The 17671-nt window shown below is 35.8% G+C and overlaps 1 protein-coding gene across 1 annotated transcript; it reads left to right on the top strand.

Moving 5' to 3' along the window:
• The first annotated feature begins 7512 nt into the window (after nucleotides 1-7512).
• LOC105870541 (olfactory receptor 13C8) lies at nucleotides 7513-8475 on the top strand. Its single transcript, XM_012763186.3, has one exon. The coding sequence runs from the start codon at nucleotides 7513-7515 to the stop codon at nucleotides 8473-8475; it is 963 nt and encodes a 320-aa protein (XP_012618640.3).
• The last annotated feature ends 9196 nt before the right edge of the window (nucleotides 8476-17671 follow it).

Genomic DNA, 17671 nt, shown 5'->3' on the forward strand with positions numbered 1-17671 from the left:
TCATCTGCCTCTTCAAAACCATTTATTCTGCCTCTTCTCCACTCCCTGCAGCAGATGGAATGAGAACATTAGATTCCTCTGTCTGGTGCTCTAACCTAGAAACATCATTGCAAAACAGGTATCTTATCTCTCATTTCCTTCAGTAGCCAAACAATTTGAACACTATTATTGGGCCTATGATCTGCTGAAAAAATTAATTCTCTGTCCCAAATGTGTGGAAATGCAATGCTATAATTTGATCATCTCCAGCAGTTGCAATGACCACTATGTTTGGAAAGATTTTAATAATAGATATCATATCACCTGTGTGTTCATATTCAAAATAATTGTTGAATTCAAATAATATAAGACAAAAATATGATTCCTGTGTCTCAATGTGAATGCAATTCAAATTGCATATAATTCTCTGTAAATATGAATGAATATAAACTACCTCTTCCATTAACACTTTCTGGAAGCTCCTTGGATAAGAATTACTGTGATCAGTGCTTCTTCATCCTTTATTTATTCTTTGCCTAAGAATGTAAATTTGAGTCTCATATGCTTTTAGTTGTAATTAAGTATGACCCAAGGAAGAATAAATGTGTTTTAAGTTCCAACTCTCTACCAGAAACTTAGCCATGTGATAACAGTTAAACTCCAACCATGCTAATGACCCTCTGTTGGTCCCAATACATACTTGAGCACACAGGAGCCAAAAGAAAATAGAAATTTAGCATAATTCCTCAAAGCTCATCAGAGGTGCCACCAAGGTTCTTTTCAGCTCATGCACATGTGACTACTATCGCCTATAATGTTCAGTACACCCTGGGATTTCTATAGAAAACCTGAAAACCAAATGAGTATGTCTTGCTACTTCTAGAAAAGAAATTTTCAGGGAGAGGAGAAAGACAAAATTTTTTCTTTAAAAAACAAACAAACAAAAAAAGGCAAGAAGTGTTAGATTCCCATTATTCCCAATAATAGGCATCAACCTTTTTAACTTATTAACTGGGACTTTTTCTTTTACTCTGGGCTTGTGGTGAAGTAGCTTTCACACTCAGAAGTGAAAGAAATTGGAAAACCAAGGCAGAATGAGGCAGCTAATATAATGATTTTTATTTAGTTTCATAGCTAAAGCAATCACTTAAGACCTAGCTGTGAAGGACCCAACAAAGTTTTGGCTTTTACATCAAACTTATACACTTTAGTTTCCATTGGCTATTACAGAACCAAACTGACAACTCAGAGGGAATGGGAAGAATGTCTTTTTGACAAGAAAACCAGAAATTTTTATATCAGTTTGACCTAAAATGAACTAATGACCTAAAATGAACTAATGACCTAAAATGAACTACTATGTGTCTATTTCCAAAAGAAGAAAAAATTTGAGTCAGGTTCTCTACAAACAAAACCAGGCATACTCAAACTATGGCCCACGGACCACATGCAGCCTGCAGAGGACATTTATTCAGCCCGCTGGGTGTTTTTGCCACCACTGCCTGTCCTGCTTTGCAGCCAACTATCCCGGGCCCACAATGTGCATGTGTAGAAGGTGCACCACATGGTCCAACAGCCCTCCAACGGTCTGAGGGACAGTGAACTGGCCCCCTGTTTAAAAAGTTTGGGGACCTCTGAGCAAAACAATGAGCCAATGATAGCCTTGCCCTGAAAAATAATTACAGACCTATAGAGCAGAGATCACTATAGAATACTGATGAAAAAATTACATGAACGTAAAGAATGTCGCTACTATAATCTCGTGAGTCTATTTATTATTGTACTATTTTATACATTATTTTGTTTGTCTAGAAGGCCCAATGATGCATTTTGGCTTCAATGTGTTACCTCAGACTATTCCCCCTTAGCTCATCAAGACCAAATTCGATCAATATGATGAAGTCTTGTACTAACCTTCTCTCAGATGATCTCCCCTTCCCTGACGTCAGCCTGACTGCACTTACTCTGGGAGTTTGAACAGAACATGTGTAGTGAGTGATTCAGGGGCTTCTCCCGGGACAGCCAGCTGGTCTCCTCCCAACAGAGCTCACCATGGAGCAATGCTGTGGTGCTTTTTCCAAGGTCTGCATTCTGTCCCTCTGTCCCACAGATTCAAAATTGATTTGTTAAGGCAAGAAGGGACTGGATCTCATTCACAAGGGTAGATTCAGCTCACACTAGAAGACAGAGTGCCAAGCTTTACAATGAGAAACAGAAAGGCCCATGGGGAGAAGACACTCAGAAATTAATCAGGGTACTAGTTCTTTACATGCAAGTTACCCAGATGCAGGCTGATCATCAGAGGGGGAATGCCAAGTCAAATCAAGAGAGTTACTTACATAAATGACATATTGAGTGGGATCGGGCTAATACAAACGCCAGATTCATCTATCGCCACACTAGGAATAGCCTTTCCAATGGGACCACAAGACTTAAAGCTCTTGCATAAACACTGCCTCCCATAGACCCTGGGAACTTCCTTTTGTTCTCCACCATTTTTGACCAACCACTTTGACTTTTTCTTCACTTTAGTTAGATTAAAATCTTTATATTTAAAATGTTTGGCCTAACTAAGCTTTAACATATTTTTTTCTTATGTTAAGTGTCTCAATCTTTTTCCCCCATTCATAATGTGCTGTTTGACAGTGTCAGAAGTCAATTTTTCTGTATTTTTAAACTTACATTAGTCCCGTCTATTAAAACCACATTTCTTATCAAAGCTCCTTCATTGGCCTATGCCCAATAATGTTCTCTTCAATTTTTGCGAGTGTTTTGTCTGTTTCTCTTTAAACTCAGGCTTTAGTTAACCATTCTCCTATTTTATTTTCTACTTTTTTGCACACTATTTTCCAGAGTCTTTTTGAAGCCTCCTATTTACTCCCACAATCATTAATTCCACTACTATTCTCTTTCCCAACCCACAATTATGTCTTTAAAAATGTATGTGTCCAAGAAAAATGTATTTTTAATTTGTATAAATTTTATTGTTCTATAAATTATAATATTGCTTAACTTTTCAGTACTGTTCCAGGAATCTATTGATGTTGCTCTGTGGAAATCTAGTTCCTTTGCTCCTGACGACTGCAAACTGTTCCACTGTGCACGCGTGCTCATGTGTGACATAACTCTCACTCTAATGGTGGACCCCCACGTTGCCTCCAATGGCTTTTTGCCACAAATAATGCAATGATGAGCCTCCTCATGCTTGTCCCCTTACGGTCCCGAGAAATAACTTATCTAGGACATATTTCCAGGATGGGAATCACTAGGCCCTGCGCAATATTCATAAAGCCAAAGAGCTTTCCCTTATACCAGTGTATAGTCCCACCAGAATTCTACCTGCCTGCCATGCTTGCCAACATTTATTGTCATTCAGTTTTTAATGAAGATGAATGGTATCTCTTTGCTGTTTAAATGAGCACTTTGAACACTAATGAGTATTTTTCAGGTTTTTTACAATAAGATTAAAATTTTGATTTCAAATATTTAATAAGCATTTTTCAGATTTTCTAAGTTTGAGCATCTCTTCATATCCTTGTCAGTCATTTAGGAAACTGCTTCTGTAAATCATTGATTCATATCCTTTAACTTTCTGCTGGCTTAAAGCTTTATTTTTGATTAGCAAGAGGTTTTTATTTTTACATGTTTTAGATATTAGCCCCGTGTCAGTTTTAGATACTCTAAATATCTCCTATAGTCTGTTAACCTTATCCCTGATGCCCTCCTCTAAAAAGAAACCCTTTATTTTGATGTAATTAAAACCACCAAGTTTTGCTTCATACTTCAAAACCTATACATCATTTTGATTTTGTTTTTAAAGTATTTTCCTCCACCATTCATGTACAAAGATATTCTATATTGTCTTTTATTGATTTAATAATTTTATTTATTTACCTTTAAATCTTTAATCCATCTGGTTTCCACTTTTATGTATGGCAATCCAAGGGTCTAATTTTGTCTTTTTTCTATGTTTAATAGATGTAATGTAATCTACTAAATTATCACTTCACCATTGCTTTGCATTGACTGCTTTATGATGTATCAAGTTGACATATCAAGACACATGTCTATATCCAAGGTCTTTTTTCTTTTCTACTGGACTATTTAAATATCACTGGACTATTAAATATCATTTTCATGCTATTTTTATTACTATGGTTTTATAGTATATTTTAAATACGGATGCTCCCGCTTATTTTTATTTTATAAAAATGTGTAAGCTTTATACTTATATTCTTTCATAGAAATGTTAGAGTGAGTACTCATATTCCTCAAAATATCCAGCTAAATTTTTAATGGATTCAATTGAAGGTATAGACTAACTTGAGGGGCAAATGACAGCCCTGGTTTTTTTTTTATTCTATCTATTAACCTATTATCAATTTTCAATTATTCATATTCTATTTTGCCCCTTATTATAATTTTTAGAGGATTTTTGTAAAGGTCTTATGCATGCCTTATCAAGCTAAAATGAGATACTTTATATTCTTGTCACTTTTATTATATTTATTTCTATTATGTTTTCTAACTATTTATTGCTAATAAGGAGAGAACTGTTGATTATTCCATGTTTCTTACACCCAGAAGTCTACTAATTTTTTTCATAAGGTCTTCTGAATCTTTTAGTCTCTTTTTATCTCTACCTTGGCCATTTTCTTGTCTATAATTTTAACCAGGACTAGCAAGTCAGTGTTAAACAGTAACTTCGAGAGTAGGCATCTTTACCTTATTCCAGATTTTAATAAGAATGTATAAACTATCTCCATTAATTATTAGCAAACAGCAATTTGATACAAATTTTTGGTATATAGTTCTCTTTCAAGTTTATAAATCAACCTTCTGCTTGCAAACTGCCCATGGTTTATATAAAAATTATGAACTGAAGTTTATCATATATGTTTTCTGCATCTCTTGAAATAATTACTTTTTTACTTCAGTCTATTCATATCATTATTTACTGCTGATGTTCACCAAATGTTTGGGGAAGGATAATCCATAGCTCATAAATAGTAGCCTCTACTTTCTTTGGGTTGTTACAAATAAAAGCATTTAGAAATGTATCTGGCATAGCATAATCAATACATAAATTACTATTTTATTATTATTGATTAAATGATTAAAAATGCAGACTATTACTATTATTTCTGATGTATTATATTAGTGGTTTTCAAACTATAATCCTTGGAATCCACTTAAGCTTAATTGAGGGACGAAGAGTAAAGAATAAATAAGAATAAAAAGACGGTGCTTTCTTCTGCCCTGCTACTAGTGTAACTTTAGATAGAAAACTCTCCTTTTTGTTTTATATATTACAATTCTATACCAATTTTATTTGCTAAAAAATAATGTTTGTATATCACTGGTCTAGTCCAATGTATATATTTTGGAGAAAAGCACTGTTAGTGCAGTTGATCCTAAGTGATAGTTCTTGCCTGAGGTGAAAATATTAGTAAAGAAAATACATGAAGCCTACAACACATGTTTCATCTTTTTATAAAAGCCACTGATAAAACTGGCTCAATTCACTTTCATTTTTACAAAAATATTGATTTGAACACATACTTCCTCATCATATTGAGGAAGATACTGGAGCAATATAAAGATATGTTCCTATTCTCAATGAGGTTGCTCTCCTCAAAGAGGTGATATGCAGATACATAACCACTACTACAGCACCAGCAGACCAGACTGAGGTGTAAAAAGATACTCAACCACCCAGGGCTACATAATGGCTATGATGGGCTCTAGGCACACTTTGCCTTCATAGGCCCTTTTTTCCATAAAAAAATTAAAAGTTATATTTTACTGTGGCATTCATATAAAGACAAATATGTATTAAAACTTTGAAGTTCAATTTTCTTCAGATTTTAAAAGAAATCAAAACATTTTCCTAGGCTCCTCACAACACAGCAGGCCTACTGTGCCTAATGGGTAAGTCGGCCCAAGAACCATAGATCAAGGTTTCACATACAGGTGGTCCCCAGGTTAAGGATGAGATATGTTTCTAAGAATGTCTTCAGGTCAGATTTGTATGTAACTTGGACTCCTGATAAACAACACATATATAATAACAATGGCAGTAGTATAATGGCTCACATGTAGTAATAATAATACGGTACAATACTGTAATAATACCCCTGCACTGTACTGATAAGTTACAGCAACTATTGTATTCTTTATTTTAATTTAAACAAACAGAACATAAAAAGAAACTCATACAAAACTTTAGATAGGAGATAGAATAAATTTCAGAAAGAGAATACTAAGTGTTGACACACACTAATGTTGAATAAATGATAGGCTAATAGGAATGTTACACTTAATTTATTGATCTTCTTACCAAATCAATAACTTTTCCATTGCAATAATTAATTCACTATACTGCTTAGTAATAATTGATGCTTTCATTGGAGAACTGCCTTTCACATGTTCCATTACTCTTGCTTATACTTTATAATTGTTCCTATAGTTGAGCGATTACAGCCTAATATTTTCCCAATGAATGATGGCATCTGGCCTTTCTCCAAACACTTAATTATCTCTACTTTTATTTCCATTGTAATCACCATTCTGTGCACAGCAGGCTCACCTAGACTTGCGGTGGACTTTTGCTTTGGAGGCGTGGTCATAAAGGTAAATACACAATCAAATTAAAAAGTTAAGATGTAGGTGATACTCTGTGTTAATGACAGAATAAACAATGAGACTAGCTGCTAGCATAAAGATGCTGAGCCAATGAACTGCTTACATGATTGGAAGAAACTAGTTACCAAAATATTGATTTAATTATTTAATTACAAATTATCCTTATCAGGAGCTTGGGAGCCCATTCGTGATTACGGAACTCCATGAGTCGGGTCATTTGTAACCCAGGGATTGCCTGTACATACAAAATCCTATCGGATAATGTAAATGATTGAGACCAACTGAGAATAACTTGTTACTTGGAAACTTATATTCCCCTCCAGTGACAAGAAATGAGAGTGAGAAAAATAGTCTGGTAGAACAAAGAGACATGCTTCAAATCCAATGAATCACTTATAACTGAGCTCCACAATGGAAACAGGTCCATTGTTTTCAAATATTCTAATTTATTTGAAGACAAGCTAAAAGCACAGATTGCTATACCATATCTCTTGATTAGAATGCTGGTCTCTAATTCAAATTTAAACACGGTGCAGACAATCACTGCCAAACAAAGCACATCTATCTGCTAAATCCAGGCTGTAGGCGGCCTGAGTTGCAACCAGTGGGTCAACAGGCAGAATTTGGCAATAAAATGCTTTGGGATCCAAGGGTCCTATAATCAAATGTATTCTTCCTTAGCCTTGAGAAAGTCAGGTTAGGATTTCTGCTCTAGTGGCCTGCATTTACAGTAAGAAATTTTTCCCAGAGTTATATTGTTGTATCTATATACACAACTGCAGTAACACAGAATCTGATTTTTGAAAGAAGTAGCTCTTGCAGACAGTGTATTAACAGATTCCTGTTCTATCATGCATAGATTTCTGTTCAAGAAAAGGTATATGTGATATGGAAAAGACCAATGATTCCATGTTGACAGAATTTGTACTGGTGGGGCTTTCTGACCACCCAAAGCTCCAGACGGCTTTCTTTGTGCTTGTTTTGTGGATGTACCTGATGATTCTGCTTGGAAATGGAGTCCTTATCTCAGTTATCATCTATGACTCTCACCTGCACACCCCCATGTATTTCTTCCTTTGTAATCTTTCCTTCTTGGACATTTGCTACACGAGTTCCTCTGTCCCACTAATTCTTGACAGCTTTCTGACAGTAAGGAAAAGGGTTTCCTTCTCTGGATGTATGGTGCAAATGTTCCTCTCCTTTGCCATGGGGGGCACAGAATGCATGCTCCTGGGCATGATGGCACTGGACCGCTATGTTGCCATCTGCTACCCACTGAGATACCCTGTCATCATGAGCAAGGCTGCCTATGTGCCCATGGCAGCTGGATCCTGGGTCACTGGATTCCTTAACTCAGTGGTACAGACATCCCTTGCCATGCAGTTACCATTCTGTGCTAACAATGTCATTAGCCATTTTGTCTGTGAAATTCTGGCTATCCTGAAACTGGCTTGTGCTGATATTTCAATCAACATGATTAGCATGGCAGGGTCAAATCTGGTTTTTCTGGTTATTCCATTGCTAGTTATTTCCATCTCTTACATTTTTATTATTGCCACCATTTTGAGGATCCCTTCTGCTGAAGGAAAACGTAAGGCCTTCTCCACCTGCTCAGCCCACCTGACAGTGGTGATTATATTCTATGGAACCATCTTCTTCATGTATGCGAAGCCCAAGTCTAAAACCTCGGTTGGTCCAGAAAACCAAGACATCATCGAGGCTCTCATCTCCCTCTTTTATGGCGTGATGACCCCCATGCTTAATCCTCTCATCTATAGTCTGCGAAACAAGGATGTAAAGGCTGCTGTTAAGACCATGCTGTGTAGGAAAAGCTTTTCCGATGGAATATGAATACCAATTTATATTATGTGACTCAAACTTCAAAGCTGTTGCAGACACAAAATTCACAAGAGTAAATTACCAGGTGAAAGCAAATTCACTATGTGGTATTCAAAACCATACGACAGAAATACTTTGGTTGCAATTGTTACTATTAGTTTCTTGTTCTAACTATAGAAATTAAACATGCTTCTGGTTTTAAAACATAGTATTATGAAAATGCAAAATGTTGAAAATTTCTAAGGAAGCCCAACAAAAAACAAACAAAAAAAATCACTGTTAAACCTTTAGAAAATAATAAAGGCAAAAGATATTATACAAAGCACTTTGTAACCTATCGTATGTTATTAATTAATATGCAAAGTAAATATTAATCAGCACATGATATATTATATATTAATTTTTAATTTGTTCATTTATTTACTGTTTATGTCCACCATACATATAAGGTCCCTGAAGATAGTAAATTTTTATTACCCTATAGCATTCAGAAAACTTATAACAGAAGCTAGCACATAATAGGTGCTCAATAAATATTTTTGAATAAATGAGCCGCCTCATGTACAAAATCAGAAACATATAGCTATCATGTCTGAGACAGCAAAGTTGTTCAAAAGGAAATTATTAAATACTTTTAAATAAGCTCTACTGGCATTTTTTCATATGAATATTTTTTAGTAGCTAAGGTATTACCTTTTATTTTCTGTGTGATTATTATAACATAAAGAAACAGGTTTTGTTCACCAGCTACATAATTTTTCTGGGGATTTGATGTATAACAAGACTAAGATAGATGAAATTGTTCCCTGGTAATGCATCCTAAGTTTTAACTTAATAAAACACAGGTGACCTGGTAGCAGAATGTTCCTTTGGAATTTGAGAAGAGATCAGGCTGCAGTGAGGACTTCTTTTCTACTCTGCATTGGAACATGTAGCTCCTAAGTAGTAGAAAAACTAGATAGAACTAATAACTGGGAAAAAAAATTCCAATGTGAAGATAAGAAGAGGCAGAAGAGACTGAGTCAATTTGCTCAATGGACTGGGGAGCTACAAGGTTTGCGCACTGGGGGATAAGACAGTAGAGATGGCCCCAGATTGAAATTATCTCTATTTACTAAAGAGTGCAGCTCTATGGAGCAGCACCCAAGTGAAGAACAGAAGCCACACTTCCACTGAGGGAATTGAGCCAGATATGGTCAACAGAGGAAAGCACTCTCTTTACCCAGCTCTCAGAGGAGTCTATGGTAGTTAAATACAAAACACAAATCTAAAGTAAAAGACTATAGCTACTTCTAAGTTGTAAGAGTAAACCCATAACACTTTCCTGTCTTGTTAGCAGGTAGTTATTGTAATTTCATAACATTAAATAACTCAGGCATTGTATTTAATAATGCCTGGAACATCCTAAATGCCCAATAAACATTAGCTATTCTATGATTTGTAGTGTTGGGTGTAATCTTTAAGTTGGCATAAGACTTTCATCCCTATTGTTTAGCAAACAGTGGATGCTATTAAACTATCATCTCTCAGTTTCAAAACTATCTTTCTATGTTACGCTTTGTCAGTCAGGATTGGGACACTGAAAATCACATTTCTCCTTTGTTATCTAGCTTTTGTTAAATTCTACCAAAAGAATTGCTAGAGGAAGAATGGTAGGTTGGATGAAGATAAGGGACTTGCCACTTCCTATTTGCTTCCTGTTCCTACCACCAGCATCACCCCAGCTGTGGTTCTTTACAGGACACTTAGCTGGTTCCAGTATTAGTTTTAGTTTTATCTATTTTCCCCAAACTCAGAATCACTAGTCTATCAGCAATATATCTTCAGAGGTTTGAATCTGTTACTTGGCTTTTACTTTTGCTAAATTAAAAGCCCTGTTTTTAGTTTCTCTTGGAGGCATCTTTATAAAAGACATATTCAGATATATTTTCAATGGTATATGAAATCCTCTGCTTGAGAAATGTAGCAAATTGGATAAAACATAAGTAATAGATTGTGTCTGACTACTATTTCCATACACAGCTAAATAATAGAAGGTACTAGGCATTTCTTCTGCAGTTGCTTTCTTGTTTCTAAAATGTAGACTATGAAAATCTCTTTAGTGTACTCTAAAATGCCATAATCATATAATCATTATATAAAAATCTGAACCTCAGAGAAATGTGAGACACTATAGTGTACACATAATGGAAGTAGCAGTAAAGAGGACAGAGGCCAGGTGTGGTGGCTCACACCCATAATCCCAGTACTTTGGGAAGCCAAGGCAGGAGGGTCACTTGAGCCAGGAGTTTGAGACCAGCCTGGGCAACATAGCAAGACCTTAATCCTATATAAAAAAAAATAGGGTCCCTTTTGCTGCAATACTATTGCACAGCACATAAAACTTACTTATTGATATGCATTTGGCATTACAAAAAGTGAATGCTTTAAGAAATTCCTATTTAATGTTGGGTGGTAGTGATTAGTGCTATTCACTAAACATTTTGGTTCTCCTTCCAGGAACACAGAAAGATTAGCATTGTCCTTGAAGCTGAGCCAAATTTTCTTTGCTTTAACAAGTAAAATTCTAGTGGAAGTGATATTTATCATTTCTGGATAGAAACATTCATTTGCCAGTGAGAGATCCTGCCACTCTCTCTTCCCCTTACCACGTGGAAAAGTACATTTCAAGATGGAGCCTCCACTATCCTAAGCTCCTAAGTGACTTGGTCAAAGCTTCTGACACTCACAACACATTATACACACAGCAGGATCAATAAGTAAGCCTTTATTGTGCTAAACCATAGAGCTTTAGCGGCTGTTTATTATGGCAACCTAACCATCCTAACCAAGCCGATCCTGACACACAAACACACACATGCCTCCAATAAGGCAAGAAGCTAGGAGATGAAACAAAGCTGAAAGATCTGCAAGAAAGCAGCAGTCATTAAGATTAGCCTGGTGGGAAATACCAGTATCAGCTGTGCAAATGGATCTTAGGCCTTATACCAATTTGAAGATTTGAACCTGGGACTCCTCCTTTAGACCTGAACCTTCTAATGGAGAAAAGAGGGTTTGCAGGATCTCTGTGGATGATGGTTGTACAAGATGTACTTTATGCAATTGCACCACATTTAGGAATATTCTATTCACAACCTAGAAGGCACAGACTTGAATATTTATCATAACAATTTTCAGGGAAATAGCAGAAAAGTATCTTGTTCTAATAATATCAATAGTAATTTCTCAAAAGCTGGAGATCAAGTGTCTTAAAATGTGGCACATTTCCAATATTCACACATGCAGCATATGGACTAGCAGCAGCCCTGTGGTTTCATGTCAGTCCCACTTCCTTATTCCCAGCAAAAGCAGATCAAATGCTCTCTGGAGGATGTCATCTTCAATTTAATTATGCAGGATTCCCATAGAAAAATTGAATTTACAATCACAGATCACTAAGTACATACAGAAGCAAATTGCCCTTAGAGTCCACACTCACAATAACCACAAAGTAAATGAACTAAACTCATAATTTTAAAAATAATGCTATTATATTAGATGAATAATCTTTATTTTAAAAGGATATGTAACCTTTTAATTTTAATCTATATGGCTACAAGAGATATGTCTAATGTGTGAAAACAATAGAAAGGTTTAAATTAAAAGGTAGATAAAATATAGTAAATAAGTAATAACCAAAAGCTGATGTTGCTATATTAATATGTGACAAAATGAATTTAACATCAAAAAAGCATTATTAGAAACAAAAGAGGTAGTTGCATTTATGATAAAAGTTCACTTAACCAGGAAGAGGTATAATTCTAAGCTTTATTCCCCTCATGAAATATGTATATATATATAAATATATAAAGAAAAACTGAATATAACTACATGTCTCTCTCAAGCACTAAAAGAACAGACAATTATTTATAAGCATGAAAAACATTTGGAAAAAAAAACATTAACAAGCTTAACCCTTTGCACTCGCTTGCTTTTTTCTCGATTCCTTTATTTTACTCGGGATTTAATTTTTTAAATACCCCAGATTTTACAAAGCACGGCAGTAGAATAAAAAACTGGAGTTTCTTTTCATATAAACTTATTTATTTGGTATTTTTTATATTTCAAATTATTGATACATTCAAAGAGTAATTTTAATCTCTATAATTTTTGCTAACCGTGTTGAGTCACAATCAACATCCAAGTGCAAAGGGTTAATAACCCAGGTATTATAAAATACACGTTCTTCTAAAGCACACATTGGAATATATGCAAAAGTTGATACTATGTTAGGCTAACAGCAAGAATCAGCAAATTTCAAAGAAAAAATATTAACCAGTCCACATTCTATTTTCTATATACATTTAAAGGTGATTAATTAAAAAGTTCTATAACCTGGGACAATTAAAACACTTCTAATGACTGAGTAGCAGTAATATTCAAAATATTTAACTTCTACAGCAAGTGTTCCAATAAATTAGAATGAATTCCTGCCATAAACAACACATGTGACCATAGTAATTAATTGTGCCAGCTAAATATCATCCCTTGTAGAAATGTCAGAGAGTATATTAAAACCAAAAGAAAAATTACAATCAAAAAATTATAAAACCAGGCCTAAAGAGTGTAGCCACTGGTGTAGCTGTACTGGCTGTTTATAATTACTGTCCATTCTGATTGGCTGCACATCTTCCTGAGAAATTCATGGATACCCCTATATTCTGTCCACAGGTAGTGGACAGGAAGCACTAGGACCAAGGGCTTTAACCAACCAGAAAATTACTGAATAAACATAAAGTCATAGGTTTTCAGTGTGGTGATGCACTTTAGGGAAGATGAGAAGGTTCATGAATTTTTAGTTCATTAAAGAAGGCAGAAAACTTTAGTGGTCAGGAGGCTGAATATGCAGTCAAACTGTTTAGATTGGAATCTCCCTTCCACAACAACCTTACTAATCTATAGCCTGTGCAAGAGATCCAACCTCTCTAAACCTCAGGGTTTTTTTATTTATAGGAAGGATTAAATGTACTACCTCACTCATCCACATTTACAACACTCCTCTCACTCTAGAGAAAAGGTGCTCAACAAACCAAAGAGTTACAGGAATAGGAGGAGTTTAATTATAAACAGGATTACTTGGAGGGATAGTGAATCACCATGTGGATAGAATACAGACAGTATATGGAGATGCAAATTGAAACACTAATGATGGACATTCAATATGATGCCAGAGATGGTGTGATTCTTGATGCAAACATTATAGGTAATGTCTTTATAGTATATGAGAAAAGTAGAGCAATTGTTACTAACCTCACTCCACTTTTTAGGGCAGAATGAAGTACAACCACTGAAAAGACAGGCAAGTAGTAGGCTATCCAAGGACTAGAAAGAGAGGCATGGCTACATGGAGTGACAGAGATCACAAAATGGAGAGCCTCGGCCGGGCGCGGTGGCTCACGCCTGTAATCCTAGCACTCTGGGAGGCTGAGGCGGGCAGATTGCTCGAGGTTGGGAGTTCAAAACCATCCTGAGCGAGACCCCGTCTCTACTAAAAATAGAAAGAAATTAATTGACCAACTAAAAATATATATACAAAAAATTAGCCGGGCATGGTGGCGCATGCCTGTAGTCCCAGCTACTTGGGAGGCTGAGGCAGGAGGATCGCTTGAACCCAGGAGTTTGAGGTTGCTGTGAGCTAGGCTGACGCCATGGCACTCACTCTAGCCTGGGCAACAAAAGTGAGACTCTGTCTCAAAAAAAAAAAAAAAAAAAAAAAAAAAAAAAAATGGAGAGCCTCAAAAAGCCTAAAAAGGAATATACTAACTCTAAGAAAGGAAACTGGAGATACTGACATCAAAGATATCAGAAATAGTACTATGGATAAGAGGGATTCCCACCCATTGAGTTGAAAAATAGATCAGCTAATGACAGATTGGAGAGTCACCAGGGGTAAATCTAATGTTGTCATAGGATCAGTAGGACTCTAAACAAAGATAAAAGAGGATTTATTTTCCTGAGCTCAGATAGGAAATTTTTGTGACAAACTCTGATCAACATCCATGAGGCTTATAGAGAAGTTGGAAAAGGAAGGAAGAAATCTTTTCCCTGTGGCAAATTATTTAAAATTGAGGCAACCACTTCAGTGACTGTTTTCTGTAGCTCAGGGAAGAAAAGACATTAAATATCACTTATGTCACAGATACATTTAATCCTAATAAAAACCTGAAGATATGCATGATTTTATGCAATAAGAAATTTGGCGTCTAAAATGGTGTATGAATTGCCCTAGTTCCTCCAGCTATGAGGTGGCAAGATGAGAATTGGAGCACACCTAAATAGACTCAAAAATTCATACACTACCCATTATCCCACCATATAGCTCCATTTTTTGGACTGCTAAAAGACCTTTCAAGACTTCCATATCCATCTCTTTAGAAAATAGATGACAACAATGTTCAGTTCTGTATGACCTTTAACTGCATAAAACGTGGTGCTTCCAAAGAGGCCAACCAACATAGGAAGACATCATTTCTTTTCTACTTGTTATCTCCTACCTGGGTAATCTCCTCCCACAGGAATATGAAACACACTCTAATATTTACACCTGAGCAGGTAACTACATCTCAGAGGACATCATTAAAAGTTGACTGACCTACTTCTCTTGGAGACCAAGGTACAAATAGGTTACTTAGGGATGGGATCCCACATGCCTAACAGTCTAAAATCAAGCTTGTTAAAGTAAACTTGTAACTTTTTAACAACATTCTTCCCTCCACAAGTTTTCTGGAGGGAATCTGAGACTGTTCCTAGGAGATTGATTTCTCCTCCTAAGTTATAACTGAACAGGAAAAAAAAAGTATGAAATCTTCATGTGGAAAATTCTAGAAATGTAATCCCTTTATGCTGAGAAAAGAAAGCAGTCTGCTATGTACTGCCATCAGTGAGTAATTCGGAAAGTGTGATTATTAATATTTTTCCATAATTGTGATTAATATAACCTAAAATGACATTAAAAGATGGCACAAAGTAGGAGCTCAAAGCCAGTAAGATGATGAAAGGCAAATAAACAAAGAATGGGAAATAAGTGATCATACCAATCAGTGCACCTTTGTAACATGACTATCCATCATGTTGATTCAGAATCACTGTGGAATAATCACGACCACCCTGAAACAACAAACTGTTAATGTGAATCTAGTTATATGAGCATCTATCACAGAAATTTTAAGATGGGATGTCCAAGCTTTCTAACAGCAGTGATATGATTAGCCACCCATGAGATGATCCATTGAGAATATATTTATATTGACTATAGCACAAATGTGAACAAGGGCTCTAGGGTTGATCAAGTTGCTTTACCTTTTGTTGGGGATTTTTCATGATGCTCAAATTTCTGATGTCATTTGAGAACTCAGATAAATATGTCATTTTCAACATTATCTAGCACTAATCACAACTAAAATATCTTCCATATCTGTCCCTTTTACAGCTGGTAGCACTGGAAACAGGCATCTGCAGTGAGAACATAATTAGGCTGTGCTGATGTACCAACTGCAGTGTTTGTGCCAAACCATGGTCCTCACTCACCCCACTCCACACAGAGCTCTAGGACAAGCAGGATGCTCTAGCTCAGCCCTGGCTACAGAGGAACGCCCAAAGATGAGTGTGGGAGTGGTTTGAAAGAGCTCATGTATTTAAGGAGCTGAGGCTCAAGCACATACTAGTGAATGTAGCTGAAATGACAGGTCTGTGCCTTAAAAGTATGAGCCTTGTTTCTTCTAAATACTTTCTACTTTGTGTTATGGCAACCTGTGCTGCACATGAAAATCTTGAACATGTACTGTAGCATTTTCTCTCATTGTGAGACTAATTTCACTGTCTAGAAGAGAGTCTTCACAAGATATCAAGTTGTGATCATTTCCCAGTTTAGTTTGAGTGTGAAACTGGGCCCTAGCAAGAGCTGGCAAGACCTGATATTTAAAAAAGAAAAAAATTAACAAGTACGACATAGATGACAACCAGAGCAGAAACCCAGCTGGTATAAGATATTAATAAGCAGAGTAGTGGTTTGGTATCACATTTTAACAAGATCAGCCATGCTACTTCCTGGAGTGTATACTGAGAAAAGGCGATAGTAGTGGATGCTGAGAGACAAGTTAGGAAGCTGTTGCAAAAATGTCCTTTTACTTTGGCTTTTATTTTTAAATATTTAATTGTCAAATAAAGATTGAATATATTCAGGTATACAATGTGATGATTTGATATGTGTATACATTGTATAATGATTAGAACAATCAAATTAGAACATCTATCACTACCCATGCTGTACATTAGATATCCAGAACTTGTTCATATAACTGAAAGTTTGTACCCTTTTGACCAGTCTCTTCTCATTTTCCCTACCATGAGCCTCTGCCAAACACAGTTCCACCTTCTACTTCTATGAGATTGACAATAGTGCCATATTAAGCAGGAACTCAAACCTTGTCAGAGCTGTGCATTACTCATCTTTGTGTTTGCTAATGAGCCTGCTGAACTACACTGACTTGAACACACTTATCAAAAAAATGAGCCTCTTCTAATTTAGATGGAATTATCTTAAACGACTTGCTAAGACTTTATGCAATCAAGTCAATAAAGTTTATAATTTTGTTTCATAGAAGCAATCCATACTTTCCCCAACTCATCAAGGAATAGATTCCATTCTTTGGTGACAGTCATTCATTTTAATACTCTTTCTATTGATTTATATAGCTTCATACTGAAACTAAATGATTTTACACCTGTTTTATTTACCAAAACCAATTGAAAGGGATTAGGATGATATTGGCATTAGGCAAACTATACTCAGATTTACTGATTTATAATCAAATATAATAATGTTAGCTGTCTTTTATGGAGTTTCAATCAAATGCCCCAAATCACGATAATGACTCTTTAAACTTATCACATAACTACTGCAAGAGAGTTATCACTACTCATTTTATAGCTTACATAGCTTACTAGAGGTCACTAAGCCACAGTCAGGAAATTGAAGTCCTAACCCATGTTTCCAACTCCAAAACCATTCCATTGCTATAAAAGCCAGAGGCAGCCCTTCGAATCAAAATGGCCAATTAGATATAGGTAGTATATGTCTCCTCCATGGACAGGAACCAGAAGAGTACGCAGGTTCTCATATTTTAAACAGATTGTCTAGGAGAGAATACTAGGATTTACCAGAAAAGTG

The sequence above is a fragment of the Microcebus murinus genome, chromosome 12 (assembly GCF_040939455.1).
Source record: "Microcebus murinus isolate Inina chromosome 12, M.murinus_Inina_mat1.0, whole genome shotgun sequence".
NCBI lineage: Eukaryota > Metazoa > Chordata > Mammalia > Primates > Cheirogaleidae > Microcebus > Microcebus murinus.

Coding starts and splice junctions, on each gene's coding strand:
- LOC105870541 (XM_012763186.3), top strand. CDS start 7,513: ATGGAAAAGACCAATGATTCCATGTTGACAGAATTTGTACTGGTGGGG.